Raw genomic sequence first — 19,095 nt, forward strand, 5'->3', positions numbered from 1 at the left:
AGGCAGCCTTGTCACCACCCCACACAATCCACACAATCTGACATTTCTTTAGCATATGCCTTTCTTTCTGGGCAGATGGGACAAGTCTGGAGTACCAGGAGTAGAAAGATGCTGAGTCCTTAATCCAATTAATTGCTCACAAGTTAACTTCCATGGGAGTGCTGAGAGATGAGAAAAGGGCCTGTCAATTTTCCCAGTGGACAAGTATCTGGCATAGAACAACAAAGTCCTGAATGATAAACTTGATCCTCCATGTCACAAAGCAAGAACAGCTTGTTTTATGCTTGGAGCAGATGCACACGGGCGCTGCCAGAGAGAATAGTATACCTTAACCGGTGCAGAGAAACCCATGTTAGCTGGGTCACTTCTTCACATACCCAAAGTTAACTTAAGAAACTCAAATCTGAGTCTGATTTGTATTCTGCCACTTGCCACCTCTATGACTTTGGGTAATCTTTCTGTACCTCACACCCGTAAAAACACATCGTCATCCCTCATTCCTTTATTCATTTCATATTGGGTACCTGGTAGTATGGCCAGGTACAGGCGTGTAAAGCAGGCACATTACATGTTTGTGGTCAGGTTTAAATGAGCAAAAGTATGTGTTACATGGGTTGAATTGTGTCCTCCCACCTCAAAAATTAATATATTGAAGTTCTAACTTCCAGTACCTCAGAAAGTGACCTTATTTGGAAACAGGGTCATTGCAGAGGTAATTAGTTAAGACAGGTCAGGCTGCAGTAGGGTGGCCCCTGGTGTCCTTAGTGAAAGGGGAACTTTGGGCAAAGAGACACACACAAAGAAAACTCTACGAGAGATGAAGGTAGAGATCTAGAAGCCAAGGAACGCCAAAGCTTGCCCCCAGAAGCGGGGTGAGAGGCACAGAACAGATTCTCTCACAGCCCTTGGAAGAAGCCAGCTCTGCTGACACCTTGATCTCAGATTTTCAGCCTCCAGAACCGGGAGGAAATGAATTTCTGTTGTTTAAGTCACTCAGCTTGTGGCACTTTGTTACAAGAGCCCCAGCAAACTACTACAGTATGCAACGTGCTTCACACACTGCCGGGCACAGAACTACCTGACATGCAGTCGCCATATTATTGTTGGGATTATTCTCATCACTCACTGAACAGGTATTTAGTTAAGGACTAGGTGTTGGGTGCCATTCTAGACCTTGATGATAGAGGTTAAACAGATACTAGTCCCTGCCTATTGGACTCAGAGTTTTGAATAGGGGTCAAGTATAGCACACTATGAAGGAAATATGGACGTGCATTTGGGAAGGCTTTCTGGAAGGGCAACATTTTTGCTGAGTTTTGAAAAATGAGTCTCCAAGCAGACAATGAAATGGTAGGGCACTCTGGCTAGAGGAAATAGCAAGTGCAAAGGTGTAGCAGCAAGAAAGTAATTAGTGAATTAAAGGAAATCTGATCATCTCCATATCAAGTAGTGGGAGTCTACGCCTATGCAGGAATCCAGGGCGGACTCGCCCTCTCTCAGGGTGGTTCTTACCTTGCAGACAAAATTCTCTTTCATTTCCTTGGGGGCTTTCACCAGCAGCTGTCAGAGCTGTCATCCATAGAGTGTATGTCACTCTGGGCTGCAGGCTGTCTATGGGATGTGAATTTGGGGAGACCCTGTAGGGAATTTCTGAAAGGAAGATAAATATAAAGGAGGAAAGGCACAAATTAAAGGAAATATCTGAATGTAGGCTCTTACTCATTTTTATTTGTTAATGCTTCATTTAATTTGAAAGAGAAAAGCACATTGCTGTTTTAAAGGCGTCCGAATTCATTAATACTTAATACTTTAAAAGGCCCTAGGCGCTGTCATTTATGAAGGCCCCACTTCACAGCATATCAAGAGAATTACATTTTTTTCTGTGGTAAAATCTTTTCGAAGAGTTATCATTTTGCTTTTGATATTATTTAGCTGTAGTAACTCCTTTTATTTCCTATGATTACAATGTTTCCAACATTTACCAGGTCTATCTGAGAGCTTCTGGGGAGGAAATTAAATGTACAAATTGTTTTTAATGGAATTTTTAAGAAAGCTAAGTTTAGCAATTAATGAAACAGACATTAAATAATATAAATTTAGATTTCCTTTTTTTCTTTTTGGTAAGTTCTGTGTACTGGTCTTAGTGGGTTTAATCATAGACCTGCTTCAATCTGACATAAACTCTAAAAAATAAAAGTAATGGTACTTAGATTTATTTGGGTAGTTTAAGCCTAGATTGTCAGTTCTTTATGCTTTCAACACCCCTGCAGGTTCTCAGCAGGGAAGATTTTGGTTTTTGAGCAATGTGTTGATGCTGTTTTTTCATTCCAGAAATATGAATGTTGGTAGCCTTTAGTAAGTAGGCAATCTCCTCCCCCAGGGACCTATGGGGTGTGAGTTTCAGAGTGACCTCTCAAAAACTGAGGGGGAGTGTAAAATCAAGGCCAGAACTTCGGCAGGTGTACCCTCCTGGCTTGCCTAGCAGACTTGTGCATGCGCTGGTGATCAGGGTGGAAACTAGAACTCAGCACTTTGTGCCTCACCATTATTTCCTGTCTCACAAACCCCAGGGCAAGTCAATTGTGACCCTGTTTGCTGAATTTCTTTCAACAGTCACACATATTTATTGAGTGTCTGCCCTGGACCAGGCACCAAGGCACAGAATCTGCCTCAGAGAGTTCACCATCTAGTAGGGAAAACAGACCCCTTATACTCCCACAGCCCTGCTTACTGTGTGTGACCAGGAAGATGGAGCCCTGTACTATGGCATCCACTCCACCCAAAGGAGCTGAGGCCTCAGCAGACCATTTAACAGCTGTGACTATCAGAGCCACTTCTATATTTTACATCCTTTTGAGAAAAAGTACCATGTGGAAAATTCCCAAGCCTACTCTATTTTATTTTTTTTTTTTGTGGCACACGGGCTTGGTTGCTCCGCGGCATGTGGGATCTTCCTGGAGCAGGGATCGAACCTGTGACCTCTGCATTGGCAGGCGGATTCTTAACCACTGCGCCACCTAGGAAGCCCCCCAAGCCTACTCTAACCCGATGAAATTGCTTGCACAGACTTCAGCTATATGATTAAACTAAAGTGTCTCTCATTCCCAAGGCAGGGGACTAAAAAAATAATTTGGGAGAGACTTCTGCTCATCTTGCTGCAGCAAAGATTAGGCCAGCATCAGGGAGTCAGTCATCGGATTGTGTCAGGGCGTCCTTAACTCTGGGAGTGAATGAGCCATTGGAACGTGAGGGAAGGGGTTTGAATGATTTGCTGGGCCAAAAAAGTTTACATGCAAACACACATACATACACATGTGTACATTTGAAGAATAAAAATAGAAACTATGGGAGAAGCAGAGAGGAGGGCGATGGTGTCAGCAATTTGGTTGGCAAATAGGTTGAGTTGAGTAATGGGAGAAAGAAGTCATGCAGGAAATACTGGTTCTGCTGCCTCATCTGGGCTGTGATCTCTGGCAGAGATAAAGGAGGCCATTCAATCCCTGGATCTGAAACTTTAGGCTTACAGTGGTTAAATGACAAAGGCACCAGTTTAGGGAGATGTGATGGTTGTCAGTCATCTGAAAGGTCACCAGTAAGAAGGTCAATTAGTACCAGGCAAAACAGCAGCTTGGCTCCTCGAAATCAGCTTTTATCTAACCATCTGCAGTGGTTTAACAAAAGCCCAGGGCAGTATTCACCCATTTGTTATTCAAAAAATACTGTTTTTATTAAGCACCTACTGGGTGCCCTGCTGTATTGTAGGCAAGGGGCAGATAATAGTGAACTAACTGCCATGGCTTCTGCCCTCATGTTGGCAAAAACAGCCAAGTGATAAGTAGAATGTGTGCTAAGCAGAGCGGTGCCCACGGCGGTATCAACAAACTTCCATGGGAGTGGCTGTGTACCTGAATCTCCTGGGGAATGCGGACGCCCTGCCCCAGTGCCACACCTCTCTCCTGCCCAGGCAGGGTGAAGCGTTCCTACTGCACCCTGCTTGTGCTGTTAGAGGCCGTGCCAGAAGACACCTAAAGACAGGGCCCTTCCTCCTCAGAACTCCAACCTCCTTTTGATGACGTGGAGCCTCTCTGCTTTCTTTTTCCCTACTATTCAACCTACTGCCCTCTACCACTCTCTAGAAATTGCACTTGTGGATTCACCAATGATTTCTGGTTGCCAGATGCAATAGGTAGTTGTCAGTCCTTGATTACAGCACTTACATCACTTCTGTGTACTTTTCCATCTCCCTGGGTGGACTGTGAGCTCTCTGAACATAGGGAACAGGTCTTGTTCATCTATAAATGCTAAAAGGGAAACCACCTAAACTGGTACAAAACAGGGCTTTGAATCTGCACCTTCTCCCCTGTAAACTTGTTTTAGAATACATTTACACAGACTTTACATTCATCACATTTGGTGCAAATAAGGTAGGTAATTTCTTCAACATCTATAAGAGCAAATTTAAGAACCATCTAACCATGTTGATCTTGTTATAAATAGGCATCTTGGTTTAAATTCTGTCAAAATGAAAATTTGGGAGGGAACAAATTTCACATGAAGTATTCCAAATGGCTCATGACAAGATCAATTGATTCATCACCTTTGGGGGTGCATTTCAGAACTAACCCCAACAGTGGGGAGCAGTTCTGTTTAGTGATACGCTGTGTTTAGCAATGGTGGATTATTAAGTGGATTATTGTAAGGGTTTATGGTGGCATACTATAGAGCTGTTAAAAAAAAGAATGAGACAAGTTCCCATGGACTGATGTGGAAAGATCTCAGGATGTATTATTGAGAAGCAAAAGTAAAGTGCAGATCAGAGTACAGATAGTTACCTCAAATGTATGCATTAAGTTTTTTTCTGGAAGAACTGCTAACAGCCTAAGTATGGAGGAAGGGATAATTTCTACTTTATATCTTTCTGAACTACTTGAATGCTTTTATGATATACAAGTATTATTTACTTAATAAGAAATTAACTAGCGTTAAAAGTCATAACTTTTAGAAAAGTAGCCCTGCAGATCTAAGGTCAAGAGAGAGGACCAATTCCTCACGCTTCCCAGGTAAAAATCACTCTGCAGGCAGCTCTCTGACACCTACTTCTCAGGTTGGCCTTGTTACATTCTTCTTGGACCTAGTAGTTCTCATGAAGGAGTAAAATGGTTGTTTCTTTATGATAAATGCTCCTGAAAGAAAGCCAGCTGCCTATGAAATACTAAAGGGAAGCTCAAGCCAGGAAAAACAGAACAAAACTGAGTAAATCAAAGATTAGAACATTAAATCTGGCAAGTGACTTGGAGCTGTTCGGTGAATGAGTGAGGAAATCATTTGAGATAATGCTCCAGCCAGAATTTAATTGTTTTAGTCTTACAGCATAATTATGGGTCATAAGGAGTTACTTAAATTGTATTTTATCCATTTAAGGAGAAAATAATATGCTATGATGGCATTTGCAAATGTGGGGATTCAAAGGTTCTCCAAATGCATTCCCTGCAAGCCTCAAGGGTCCACGTAATAGTATCGAAGTGCCTTTGTTGTTTTTTGAAATGCTATCTCCCCATATGAGTAAGCTCCTGGAAAGCCTCGTCCACGAGCTTCATTTCTTCAATTTGCTTGGCACGTAACACATATTCAGTAATTTTGTGTGTGTCAGTGTGTGTGTGTGTTTAGATGCCTTTTATTTTTCTTCATTCAATTAATTTCACAAATATTTATGGAGCACCTACTAAGTGCCAGGTATGGTGCTAGCACTTGCACAAACATGTTTCCCCAACATCTAAACAAGAAAGTCCCTGCTGCCTTTGTTTCTCACACATACCACAAAGCTGAGGCTGGGAATTGGAGTCCCGTTCCTTCCAATATATCCTGTAATGGAGGATGCAGCCCATTTGCTCCTGGGCTGGAATTTCGTCCCATGAAATTAAAATGTTCCCCTTTTCCTCTGAGATGGCATTAATGTGGGGGCCACTCAGTGGTGCTGTGAAGTAGAACACAGGAGGCTTTTGTCACCCTCCACATCCAAACCATTAAACTAGAGCAAAATTGGGCAAAAGGTCCCAAGACTCACCTTTGTTCTTAGAGTTACCCCAGATGGAGCTGCATCCTCCCTGGTCCCCTGAAAGTGCATGCACGCGGATTTCATAACAGATGTAGGGTTTTATGTCTTCTGCAAGACATAATGACAGAGGCTATTCTGGTTGAAACAAGGATTTAAAGAAAACCACACAGACAGCTTTTGAAACAAAACTCACCTTCAAGGAAAAACTTTTGACTTTTATAAATAAGTTATTGCTGTTTACAGAAAAGTAAGTGCGGTGTTTTGCAGGCATTACACCTGAATGGCCCTTCTAATTCCCTAGATGCTTATCAGGATCTGACAGGGCAGAGATGACACATTCCCAGCAGGCCTGACTAATCAGGGCAAGCTCAGTGCAGTCTACCCCCTTGTTCCTCTCCTACCCCTCCCCCCCCAGGTTCCACTCAGATCTCAGTTGCTTCACAGCTTGGCAGATTGGGAAGATACCTGGGAGTGTCAATGCTCCTTCCTAGCTTTTAAAGTGCCACATTTTGCAATTTTCTGTCACTCATGAAGTTTATTGGCAAGTCACTCTTCCCTTTACAAACTCCTTAATTCCATGAACCTTAGTTTCTACTTTCTGTAAAGAAAAGGTCCTTCTCATAGATAATGCCCATGACATATCTTTAAACTCCCAATGAAAGTTTAAAGGAAAAAGATTGTTTCTATTAGGTACCTAACTGTAGTCTCATGTGGTCAGAGTAAGGACTCTCTCCCATATTGTTCAATGTCCTGCCATAGGTAGATCTGGTCCCCTACACAGATAATTGATTAGGGCTTAACATTTTCTTTTTTGGGAAGAAGAGTGTTACATCACAAAATAATTTACTAAACTGTGTTTTATATAAAAATCCATTGTCCCGTAAATATTCCAGCAAGTAGGTAGTATATAAAGCTCAGACATGCAACCAGTACTGTCAGAAGGGACCATGAGGAAATCAAAACTCACATCATGGGTGAGTTCCAATCCGTATTATGGAGCAAGGCTGCAGTCAGCTTAGTCCTGTAATCCAACGATGCTTTGTGGTGGCCTCCAGACCCAGAAGCCCAAAGGGCAACACGGAATATGGAATCATTTCATTTGGGAGGGGCTGGTGCCTGGCTGCTCTGTTGCTAGTTCTGGAAGGGACAAACCAAGCACTGTGCCATGTGGGAGTTCCAGATGAGCTCATTAGGCGAATGGTTTCGTTGCATTTTGCCATGCAAAGTCATGCAAAGTATGCGTTCAGGGCAGGGGTCTTGGGAACTGCTGTGTCAGAAGCTATGGGCTTCTTCTTGTGAACAGCCTACCCTTAGTGGAGGAGGGAGGAAAATGTGGCTTCATAACTTAGCTGACATTTTCCTTTCTATGAAGAGTAGAGCCCTAGCAAGCTTGTTCCCCAGTTCTGACCTTAAGCACTCTTGTTTTATTGGCTAATTCTTACATGAACACCCCCTAATCACGGTCTGCTCCCCACCTCACAAGTTCCTTAGCCTTCGCTGCTGGTGGATGAAGCCCATACTCTTAACATTTTCCTTTCTTTCTACAGTCTGGCCCCAACTTCCAGGCTTATTTCTTAAGACTCCCATGCATGCACATATACCTTGTACCCTTGAGCAAAGGCTCTGTCCTCACATTTATAAACCACCTCTTAGGTGGTTTTTCTGAAGAAAGCGAACTTCACCTATTAAATCTGGGAGAAGGCAAATATGAAAAGATCAGCAATGAGGAGTAATCATAGAGGAGGTATGATGGGACCGTGTGGGGGCCCAAACAGCTAGGCGTCAGGGAAGGTTTTCTAGACACTGCGATGGCTACAGGTTTGCAAAAGCAGTGGCTCTATAAGGTCAGAACTGTTTTCACCAAGACAAGACAAGACTGACAGTTTCTGGCCTAGGCCCCATCAACTTATAATCCAGGAGTTGGACTTCAGTGCAGCCCGCTGCAAAGCATCCAACTCAGCCCCAGCCAGATGCTGGGAAAAGACTGGTGAGGATCTGATGGCAACGAGTCATCTTACTGATTGGAGAGGGTTACTTTGAATTCCTGATAAGTATGAGCTAGTTAAATTTTAAGGGTTTATTTTCAGAATGTAACATCAACACAAACTCAGAAGTGCTTAAAAACATTTTAGTTTCCTAAGTATGGAGAACGTTCTCTCTTGTCATCTATTTTATGCATTGTGTGTAGAATTACAGAATTTCTAAAAGGAAAGAATTGTAGCCACTGTATAGTTCAAACTATCCCAAAGGGGTAAATCCTAATACAGTTTATAATAAGCGTTTATAATTATATAGCAGTTTAGAGTTCAGTAAATGCCTTTTCTATCCACTGTTTCATCTGATTTGATGGGCAGAACAGCCCTAAAGGAAAATTGGTTCTACTGCAACAGTCTAGGGACAGAGACCGCACTGCCTTGAGGGGTAATCAACTGTTCTATTAGAGACCATCAAGTATAAGGAAAGATCTTTCTCAAAACTGAGCTGACATCTGTCTTCTTATCATTTTTATACAGGGGGCTTTTGTTTTGCTCTCCAGAACAACAAAGGACACACATTCTTTCTTACATATGCATCAAAGCCAGCAACAACTGTCAACCCCCTCCCCCCAGTGCAGAATTCTCTTCTACAGGCTAAATGGTTTCCACATTTTTAAGACCCCGAATGGCTTGCTCACCTTCCTCTGATGCTCACTGGCTTATCCAGGCAGCATTCTCTTTTAAGTACAGTGATTAAAACTGAACACAACCCACTAGAAGTCTAAGCAGCAAGACTCTAAAAGGGGCACGCAGTTAAGGACTGGCTCATGTATTGTTGTGCAGTGCCCTGTGTTTATTTCATTTGCAGAAGTCTTCTCTCCTTAAGCAGGCTATGTGTATCCTCCTGGTCAGGTGTAATTGTCATGGTGTAATGAAAATACAGGATTTAGAGCTTGAGAACCTATTAAAATCTTAGCTCCATCACATATAATAATAATAACAATAGCTAAATTATTAAGCACTTAAAATATGCTAGGTACAGTTCAAAACGTTTTCTCTTTCAGGTAGTCTTCACAATAACCCAATGAGGTAGGTGATACTACCCCCATCTTACAGAAAAGGAAACTGAGGCACAGAGAAGTTAAATAATTTGTCCTGGATCATACAATCTAATAAGTGACAGAGCCAGGACTCAAACCTAGATAGTCTGGCTGCAGAACTTTTAATCACCATGCTGAACTTATATTTTGAAAATCACATTGACATTTTTAACACATTAACACACACGTAGCCATACAGAAGACACATTTATCAACACTTTAATTTGGTGATGCTGCTGACCTAGATTGATTAGTGTTAATTATCTTATGATGATTTTGAATTATTATAGAACAACAATTAGTAGGAGAAAAATAGAAGGAGCAAAACACTATAGTTTCGACTTCTGAATGTCTCAGTGTGCACGCGCGCTCTCTCTCTCTCACACACACACACACACACACACACACACACACACACACACACAGAGGCATACGTGCCTTGTTCATCAAAATTCGTCCTGGAAGAAGATTTTCAAGCAAGTGACCATCTAACTAATCTAATTTTGATATGCAAATAATACCATTTCTCTTTGGGAAAATTAAAATAAGAAATTTCTATTAATAGGTTTTTGGTAACATATTCATTGGTAAGTAAGGGAGGCCTCTGAGTATTTCAAACACAAAACAATATTAGAAGCTCACTATCAATAACAGACAGAGTAAGACTTTAGAGTCTGTGAATTAAGAACTTGAAAAAAAAAAATAAAGAATTTGAGACCTTGCCCGTTAATGTTTGTTCGGCAAATGTCAACTACCTGTGACTAGGACTAGATCTCTCCTCTGAGAGAAGAAGTTAAGGATTCTTTTCGCTGGTCAGGAATAGCAAGCCCCATTTAGGGATTGCTACAGTGACAGCTAAAGGACAAGCATCAGACTCTGATGGGAGGAAGACGTGCACCACAGCAATCATTTATAAAAATGATTAAACAAGCCTCTGGCCACCTTGTTTTCCAATTGTCCAGTGTTGCTTATGCTCAGGATTGAAGCTGACTATTTGTGAAATTTCTTTTCAGTTTAGATTCATATTGTATGATACAGAAATTTAGGATGTGCTCTGAGGGTAAAATGAAATAATAATAAAAAAAAGACATTGACTAACTTCTGTCCAATCATTTGAATATATTTTCATATGCTTTCTATCACTTGATTCTAACCACTGACAGATTTGGAATTTGAGCACTAGAGATACCAATTATCATATAGATAATTCTGGATTTGTTATCACAAAAATAATAAGTAGCAGAATTGGACATGAAAGATTTCCTGGTTTCCTCATCTGTATAATGGGTGTAATATCTCTTGCCACATGATTGTTCTCAGAATTAAATGAACACCCAAATGTAATGTCCATCACACTGACTTGCTACCACGTAGCTCTAAGCCATGCTTGTTGGGTGCATTATTCAGTCATCTTATACGGCACTGTACCAGGTACACGAGTTTCCCATAAATACTGGGAATTTTTTTTTGTCAATCAGTGGGTCTTCATGGGTGCAGTGGTGCATCCTGATGGGCTCTAGGTCATCACTGTCCTTCTTCTCATGCAGCTGCCTGTAACTGTAACTGGGTTCCCACCTAAAATTTCCTTGAAAAACATGAACTTATTAATCCTCTAGAAGGAAGGTGAATAATTAAGTACCTGAAATCAGAGCGGACAGCTTGTAGGGGGAACTCCGTAACCAGCCTAGAGGGGGCTGCGTGCTGCCCCTCAGATGGAGTTCCCTCCATTCCACCACGTACTCCTGCACAGCGGGGGCAGCTTTCCCCGGAGGTGCCCATGTCACCATGAGGTTGTCCACACCCTCTGAGTTTGCTGAGACCTGTCGAGGAGCCAGCAACCCTTTATGGGGAAAGAGGGAGAGGGACAAAAACAAAATCACAGTGGATACAGATATAAAACACAACAGAGCAAAGTTGTAGTAAGAACTGATTTCTTTTAAAGGACTTCAGCTTTACAGATTTTGTTCACCCAGTTTCTCAGTTCTTGGAGAACGGGCATTGGTGCCAGGACCCTGTGTGGTGGTATTTATGGAATTATTTTCTCCATCTTCCATTCCACTTCCCATTTCTGTGTCCCCAAAGGTATCTGCACTAGTGAATATAATATGCATCCTCCTGATCCATCTCCCGTATGTTTATCTGCATATATATGTGTCCTTGAGAATTAGTGTTGCTTTGTGCTTGTGTGTTTTATTTTCATGAAACATGTTTGGAGTAAATATAATGCTTTCCTAACTTTTTCACTCAACATTATGTTTCTGGGATACATTCATCCTGCTGCTATAAGAAAATCCAGCTCATTCCTTCAGACTACTGCCTCAACGCTTTTTTTGTTCAGTCTCCAAGTGACAAGCAGTAGCTTCCTTCCAACTCTTTGCCAACACAAGCAAGGATGCAACGAGTATTCCCTTGTATGTCCTCGTGTGTGCCTTGCAAGAGTGTCTCTCTCACCCTCCTACACTATTGGTGGGAATGTAAATTGGTATAGCCATTATGGAGAACAGTATGGAGGTTCCTTAAAAAACTAAAAAATAGAGTTACCATATGACCCAGCAATTCCACTACTGGGCATATATCTGGAGAAAACCATAATTCAAAAGGATGCATGCACCCCGATGTTCACTGCAGCAGTATTTACAATAGCTAGGTCATGGAAGCAACCTAAATGTCCATCGACAGAGGGATAGATAAAGAAGACAGGGTACATACGTACAGATATTACTCTGTCATAAAAAGGAACAAAATAATGCCATTTGCAGCAACATGGATGGACCTAGAGATTGTCATACAGAGTGAAGTCAGAAAGAGAAAGACAAATATTGTATAATATCACTTATATGTAGAACCTAGAAAAATGGTTCAAATGAACTTATTTGCAAAGCAGAAAGAGAGTCACAGATTAGAAAACAAACTTATGGTTACCAAGGAGGGAAGGGAGGTGGAATGAACTGGGAGATTGGGATTGACATATATACACTCCTATATATAAAGTAGATAACTAGTGAGAACCTACTGTATAGCACAGGGAACTCTACTCAATGCTCTGTGGTGACCTACATGGGAAGGAAATCTAAAAAAGAGTGAATATATGTATATATGTTACTGATTCACTTTGCTGTACAGCTGAAGCTAATACAACATTGTAAAGCAACTATACTCCAATTAAAAAAAAAGAATTGTCTCTATATAAATGCACAGAATTTCTCATTTATAAACTAAATTCACCTATTTCACTAAATATGGCCAGACTGATCTCTAAAACAGTCAATCAGTTGACACTCAAACAAGAAAAGCATGAGAGTTCTCATTTCCCCACCAGCATTTGGTATTTTCTGACTTTCTCATTTTGCCAATCTGGTACATGTAAGGTAGTATTTAACTGTGGTTTTATTTTCATTTTCTGATTTCTTATGAGGCTGAGCTTCTCTTCACATATTACTAGCTGTCTGACTTTCCCCTTCTCATACTTCATTCATTTTTTCTGTTGTGTTTCCTGTCTTCTTCCTAATTTGCAGAAATAGCTTTTATATTCTAGACATTAATCACTTGTTAGTTTTCAACACTAAAAATATCTCACTCCAGTCTTTCAAGTCTCTGATAAATTTATGATGTGTTTGTTGCACATAAATACTTTGATGTGGGTAAATTCATCCACAGTTTGTGTACTTTGAGTCTTATTTATGAAATCCTTCCATTCTGGGGTCACAATGATACTCTACTACATTTCCTAGCTTTTGGTTTCACATTTAGGTTTTTAATCCAAATCTAGCTAAAGGGTGTTTTTTATTTTTTCTTTTTAAGGGAATAAACCTTATTGTTTTTTCCACACAGCTAGTCAATTTTTCCAAGTGTGGTACCATCCCTGTCACACACCAAATTCCACACATTCATGGGTTTGTGTCTGGGTCAGCTTCTTCACCAGAACACACTTGTCACCTTACGAGGTTTGGTGGCACCTATTTGGTGGTTAAAGTCCCTCCTCATTTTGCTCTTTTTTTTTCAAAGTGGTCTTGGGTATTCATGAAACTTTATTTGTCCAGATAGCTTTTAGAATCAGTTTACCAGAGTCCTCAAAAATTTCAGCTGGTATTTTTATTGGAATTATATTAAATTTATAGGTCAATTCAAGGAGAACTGACACTGTTACAATGTTAAATTGTCCCATTTATAAATACATTGTTTCACTGAAATTATTTAGGTCTCCTATTATATCTTTTAATGGCATTTCAAAAATTCCTCAAAGTTTTAATGCATTCATTTTTAGGTTAATTCCTAGACATTTTATACTATTAGTTTGCTATTTAAAATGAATCTTATTTTCTACTGCTTTTTCCACTATTAATTTGTGTTTGTTACTCTTATTCTGGTGGACCTGCTAAACTCTCCAGTTAGTTCTAATAATTTGTCTCTTGCCCTTGTTAAATATTCCATGTAATTTGCCCTTGTAAATTTTCCATGTAATAATGTTATTAGCTGTTCACTTAAAATATCTCCTCTTTCCAATCTTTGAATTAAATCTCTTATTCCTTTTTTGTTTTTATCTTGCTGCTAATTTTAAAGAGAATGTTCTTATGTATCTTTATTAAAATGATGCTTGCTGCATGTTTTTGGTAGGATGTCTTTTTTTCTTTTTTTTCTGCATTGGGTCTTTGTTGCTGTGCACGGGGGCTACTCTTCATCACAGAGAAGATGCGTGGGCTTTTCATTGCAGTGGCTTCTCTTGTTGTGAAGCAGGGGCTCTAGGCACATGGTCTTCAGTAGTTGCAGCACGTGTGCTCAGTAGTTGTGGCTTGCAGGCTTTAAAGCGCGGGCTCAGTAGTTGTGGTACACAGGCTTAGTTGCTCTAAGGTGTGTGGGATCTTCCTGGACCAGAGATCGAACCCGTGTCCCTTACATTGGCAGGCGGATTCTTAACCACTGCGCCACCAGGGAAGTCCTGTAGAAAGTCTTAAAAAAGCTAAAAAGTTTTCTTTTATTCATAGCTTTCAAATAGACTTTACTTTTATAAAATACTATTTATTTACTAAAAACTTTGTTTTACTAAATACTTTTTCACATCTGTTAAGAACATATCCCTTTTTTCTCTTTCAGTATTAAAGTAATGAATTACATTGATACATTTTTCTGGTGTTGATCTATCTTTGTATTCTTGGGAGCAACCCTGCTTGATCATTCTGCACTCAATATTCTTTTCTTTTTTTCTCTTCTTTTCTTTTCTTCTTTCTTTTTAAATAGACTTTATTTTTTAAAGCAGTTTTACATTCACAGCAAAATTGAGTGGGCGGTACAGAGATTTTCCATACACTCCGACCCCATACAAGCATCGCCTCCCTGACTACTGACATCCTGCACCAGAGTAGTACATTCTGTAAGATTCTTGATAAATATTTTTGAATGTTTTTCCCTTTCAGTTACTTTTTTCTCTTATTGGGACTCCTTTTAGGTGGTTGTCATTACTTCTCTTTTTATTCTTTCAGTGTTTTAAGTCTTCTCATGTTTCAAATTCTTTTCCCCTTTTGATGACTTTTAAAAGAGTTTCTCGCCCAATCTTCCACTCACTCGTTCAGTCTTCAGATGAGTCCTTTCTGCTATCCAACCCACTGGGTGAGTTCTTTATTTCAACAACTGAACTTTCCATACTGAATCTCTTTATTTGGGGCTTTTTCAAGACCACCTATTTCTGATTCATGTTCCTAGCAACCTCTCTTTATCGTTCTAAGGATATTTATTATGCTTAGTCTAAACTCTTGCTCTTTCTGTTGTGCTGGTCATACTTCCTACCATACGGGTAGTCTCATTTGATGCCTTTCTTTCCTAGAACTTATGCCCCTCAGATTTCTCCTAATTTTCTCCTTTGGGATCATGTTTTATTTTCTTGGATTGATCAGCAGCGTTGGCCTTTATTTTTCTGGGGGGGGGGGGGGGGGGGGGGCGGAGGAGTGAAAGCTTAGCCAGAGCTCATGCTCCTTCAGGTAAGCTTCGGTGCGGAGGAGAAGCTTTTCAGGGTGGAAAGCCAGAGAGCCTGTAATGATGCACCCTGAGTTCTGCCTGTCCCCTGGTTCCCTGTAGGTGTGCCTGGCAGATCTGTGACTGGCATTGGTCTTCATGGAGGAGTGGGCTGTTATTCTCTTCTGTAATTGCCAGGCCACGGGTAGGTGGCAGGAGAAAATCTCAGGCACTCTTTGTTAGGCTTCATGGCTTCCTTGTAGTTACTCTGCCCTTCAGACTTTGCTGCCCCATAGCAAAAATGCCTGGGCGATAGACATCTCAGGGCAACATGGGGAAGAAAAAGGAGTTCCGCCAGTAAGTGCTACTTCAGCCCTCCTTCTTCATCACTATTCCTCATACACAGGAGCTCAGCCATCCTGTCCTGTCTCTCCTGTGGCATCTTTGGAGTGGGTTTGGTGGTGAGAGTCTGGAACCTGTGTGTTGCCTACCTGGCCAGGAACTGGAATTCTTCAGCCCTGGTTCTTTATCTTCATTTGCCTTGGTATCTTATTTTCTGGCTTTGCCACGAGTTTGTTTTTGTTTTTGTTTTTGGAGAATAAAATGTATTCACTCAGTAAATATGTATTGAGCACCTAGGGTTTGCAAGACCCTTTGCCAGGTGATGGGCTAAAACAGCCAAGGTGTCTTTCCAACCACTGTTTTCTCTGCAATTAGCTAAGTAAATCAACCTGGCATTGCCCAGCCTCTGAGTCACCACACTTACCAGGAACCAGCCTGAATTTCCTCCCAGTGATGTTTGCTAGGGCATGCTCCCTCCTTTAGAACACTGCTAACAACTCACCTCTCTGGCACCTTTCAGAATTCTTCCTTTAGCCTCTATCATTCAACTTCCCATCTCCATTTTCACTGAGAACTTCTAAACAGAGTTATGAAGTCATAAGGTATTTGGGAAGAGTGCCCACCTAAGAGACAGGTGGCTTGCTTTTTAAATCCAGCTCTGCCACTAATTGTGTGTATGATCTTGGCTAAGTTACTTCACCTCCTGGGGCCTCAGTCTCTGACATCTGTGTGGGCCTCTTTTTATGGCTGTACTGGCTTCTGTTTCTTGTCATAGTTTCAAGAATTCTTAAGCACAGGGACTGGTCTGAAATATTAAATATGTTTTACTTGTTGACTGGCGGGTTTAGCACACATTCAATTTTCATCATAAACCAACAAAATCATCCTCATGCTGCTTCATATGCAATGCTGTGGCATATGCCTTTTACAACAAAGTTGTCCCTACTTTCTCAATATCAACACAGTTCTGCCTCTTGGGGTATTATTTTTCCTTCCTAGAAGGAAAGCTATTTATGTGAGTAGTGTGAATGTATATTGAAAGAGAGGGAGACAAAAATCATGTACACTATTCCTACAGATCATGTAGAATTTGTGTGAGACACGAAGGCTCCAGGATGCGACCATGTGGTTTGCAAATCTGTCCTTCAGGTCTCCCTGGGATGCACAACTACCCTTATTGGATGGTTCAGGTGTGACCTTAGGAGAGACAATAGGCTCTTGAGATTTCCGGGACCAGGACCCTCTTAGCTATAGTTTGGCTCTAGAGAACTGTTTCAGTGTCCTACTTTACCACCCCTCCATGTTCCTCTTTATTGAGTCTCACCATTATTTAACACCTTCCATTCTGAGAGGAGGAAGTGTGCCTCTTACATCTTTTTGCTATTGGATCCCATCATCCTTTAGCTCCCCAGGAACTTCATTCCATTAGTAATTCCCTTTCCCCTTTGTCTTCAACTCTTTCCCACCCGGTTCTTCTTTTCAACTTCTATGCCTGTTCAGATCTCACTTTAAAACAAATCCTCATGCCTGCACACCTGCACTCCTTTGCCTGGCTAACACCATCTTGTGTCTCCACTCTCTGTTCACATGTAGCCTCCTCTCCAAACCCATGCTTCAGCTTTTCTGTTCCTAGAGTGCCCTGTGCACACCTCTAATCTCACTCTTATCTTGTACTGCAGTTTCCTTGTTTATATGTCTGCCCCTCCCACTGGACAAAATATCAAAATATAATTGTAGGACTTTGACTGTATCTTTTACCTCTTGCTGAATTCCAGTTACCTTATATAGTAATCTCAATAAATTTTTGTTGAATCAATAACGTAGAGGCCAAGTCTAAAATAATGAATGTGCCATTTGGAGAAGCTGTTTCCATATCTAAATAAAAAAGCTGGAATGGACCCAGAAAATTCAAGAGGCTTATTTCCTCAAGACCCATCTGTAGTGACGTTTAAAGAAATAATGTATTTTGATGTACTACTTTTTAACAAGAGCAGGATACTAAACAGATCTCAATTCTCCCCCCACCCCCCACAGAATCCCCTTTAAAAATTACATATGTAGTACTTATTCATTGAAGAAAAAAAGTTAATATAAAAATCACCTGTAATACCATAACGTAGATATGATTTCTGTTAATATTTCCATGTACATTCTTCTAGATTTTTTTTACTATGCTAAAATGTGTATTTATGTAAATATATATTTTAAACGACATCATACCATGTATGCTTTTGAAAGCCTACTTTTTCACTTATTATGTACATCTTTCCATGCCAATAAAAACAGCTACAATATCACTTTAATGCTGGAGCAGGATTAAGGTGGGTGAGGCGTGTGATATATTTAACCAATATATCCTCTATTATAAATACTTAGGCTGTGGTGTTTCATTATTTCAAAAGCATTTCAACAAACATCTTGTGCTTACATCTTTTTAAGCTCATGCCTTACTATTTGCTGCGGATACATTTCTAATGGCAAAATTTCTTGCTCAAAAGATATGTTCATATTTAAAGTTTGTTAGTGTTACAAATTGCCAAATTTCTCTTCAGAAAGTTGTACCAATTTATACACCTGTCAGCAGCATACGAGAGTATCTTTTCCCCACACTCTCACCAATATGGGTTATGCTAATTCTGCTTACTCTTTCTCGGTTTGGTTTGATTTCTCATGCTTTTTTGCAAAATTTGTGTCTCACTGATTGCTAATTAGGCTGAACATATTTTCACATTTTCATTGTTCCATTTACTTTATATTTATTTTTTGAGTTGCCTGTTGATATCCCATGATCTATTATTTATTTGAAGAGTTATATATAGATAGATAATCAACCCTCTTTTTGCCAAAAATGTAGCATACACTTCTCTTAAATTGTGCTTTGCATTTGAGAGCCTTATTTACGGTATTTTAAAATTTTTACTTTACTATGCATAACGTTTAAGCTTTGTTTCCCCCATAGTTAATCCATCTTTTCCTTCACGTTTCTGCCTTAGATGCCTTTCCCACATGAGACAGAGATTAACAGTTACCTACCAAATACCCTCTCCTCATCTTCTTTAGCAAGGGAACAATGTGTTTCTGAGCCTCCTTTGCAGTTAGGTGTGACCAGGTGACCAGTTAGGGTCATTGACTGCCAGTGTTATTGTGTGACCCAGGGCAAAACTCCTCAAGAGTTTCTGTTGCCCAGAAGGAAACAGCTAGAACTCCTGCAGCCATGCCTGGACCACTTCCATCTTGCCAATGGAAGTCAACTTGGCAGTCGGTACAGAAGGAAAGAGCCTGGAGTCCCCACAATGTTATGAAGCTGTCACACCAGCCCTGGGCTGTCCACATCCAAACTTCTTTTATACAAGAGAATAAGTAAATCACTGTAGTCAGGCCTCTGGTAAGAGCAACTCTTACTCCTAAGAGCAGTTCCTAACTCATATTTCAACCCGAGGTTATATCAATATTTATTTGTATTTTTATCTACTATATTATCTCTACATTTACAGATAAATGACTGAAAAGACATTTAACCAAGATTCAACAGTGTATATAAGATAATTATTTTTGGTAGAAGCTTCCTCAAAATGATAATTGCTAGACCCCCATGTGGATAAACTGTTACACTGAATTTTAAGGAAGAATCTAATTATAGAGTTTTATTCTATCAGGCATTTTTTGTAAAAGTTAA

General features: G+C 40.3%; 1 protein-coding gene across 10 annotated transcripts in view; it reads right to left on the reverse strand.

Annotated features, from left to right (window-relative positions):
* IL12RB2 (interleukin 12 receptor subunit beta 2) overlaps window positions 1-19,095 on the reverse strand; it is a 79,494-nt gene that overhangs the window by 15,310 nt on the left and 45,089 nt on the right. For all 10 annotated transcript variants that reach the window (XR_009050080.1, XM_057716827.1, XM_057716837.1 and 7 more), the window contains 4 exons: window positions 10,771-10,971; window positions 6,065-6,163; window positions 5,816-5,974; window positions 1,513-1,650 (listed from right to left, as the gene is read on the reverse strand). Coding sequence is in view for 9 of the 10 variants with exons in the window: in XM_057716827.1 (XP_057572810.1) it covers window positions 1,513-1,650; window positions 5,816-5,974; window positions 6,065-6,163; window positions 10,771-10,971 (597 nt within the window). In the remaining variant the exon portion in view is untranslated. The remainder of the gene's footprint in view (window positions 1-1,512; window positions 1,651-5,815; window positions 5,975-6,064; window positions 6,164-10,770; window positions 10,972-19,095) is intronic.

This window comes from Hippopotamus amphibius, chromosome 1 (assembly GCF_030028045.1).
Source record: "Hippopotamus amphibius kiboko isolate mHipAmp2 chromosome 1, mHipAmp2.hap2, whole genome shotgun sequence".
NCBI lineage: Eukaryota > Metazoa > Chordata > Mammalia > Artiodactyla > Hippopotamidae > Hippopotamus > Hippopotamus amphibius.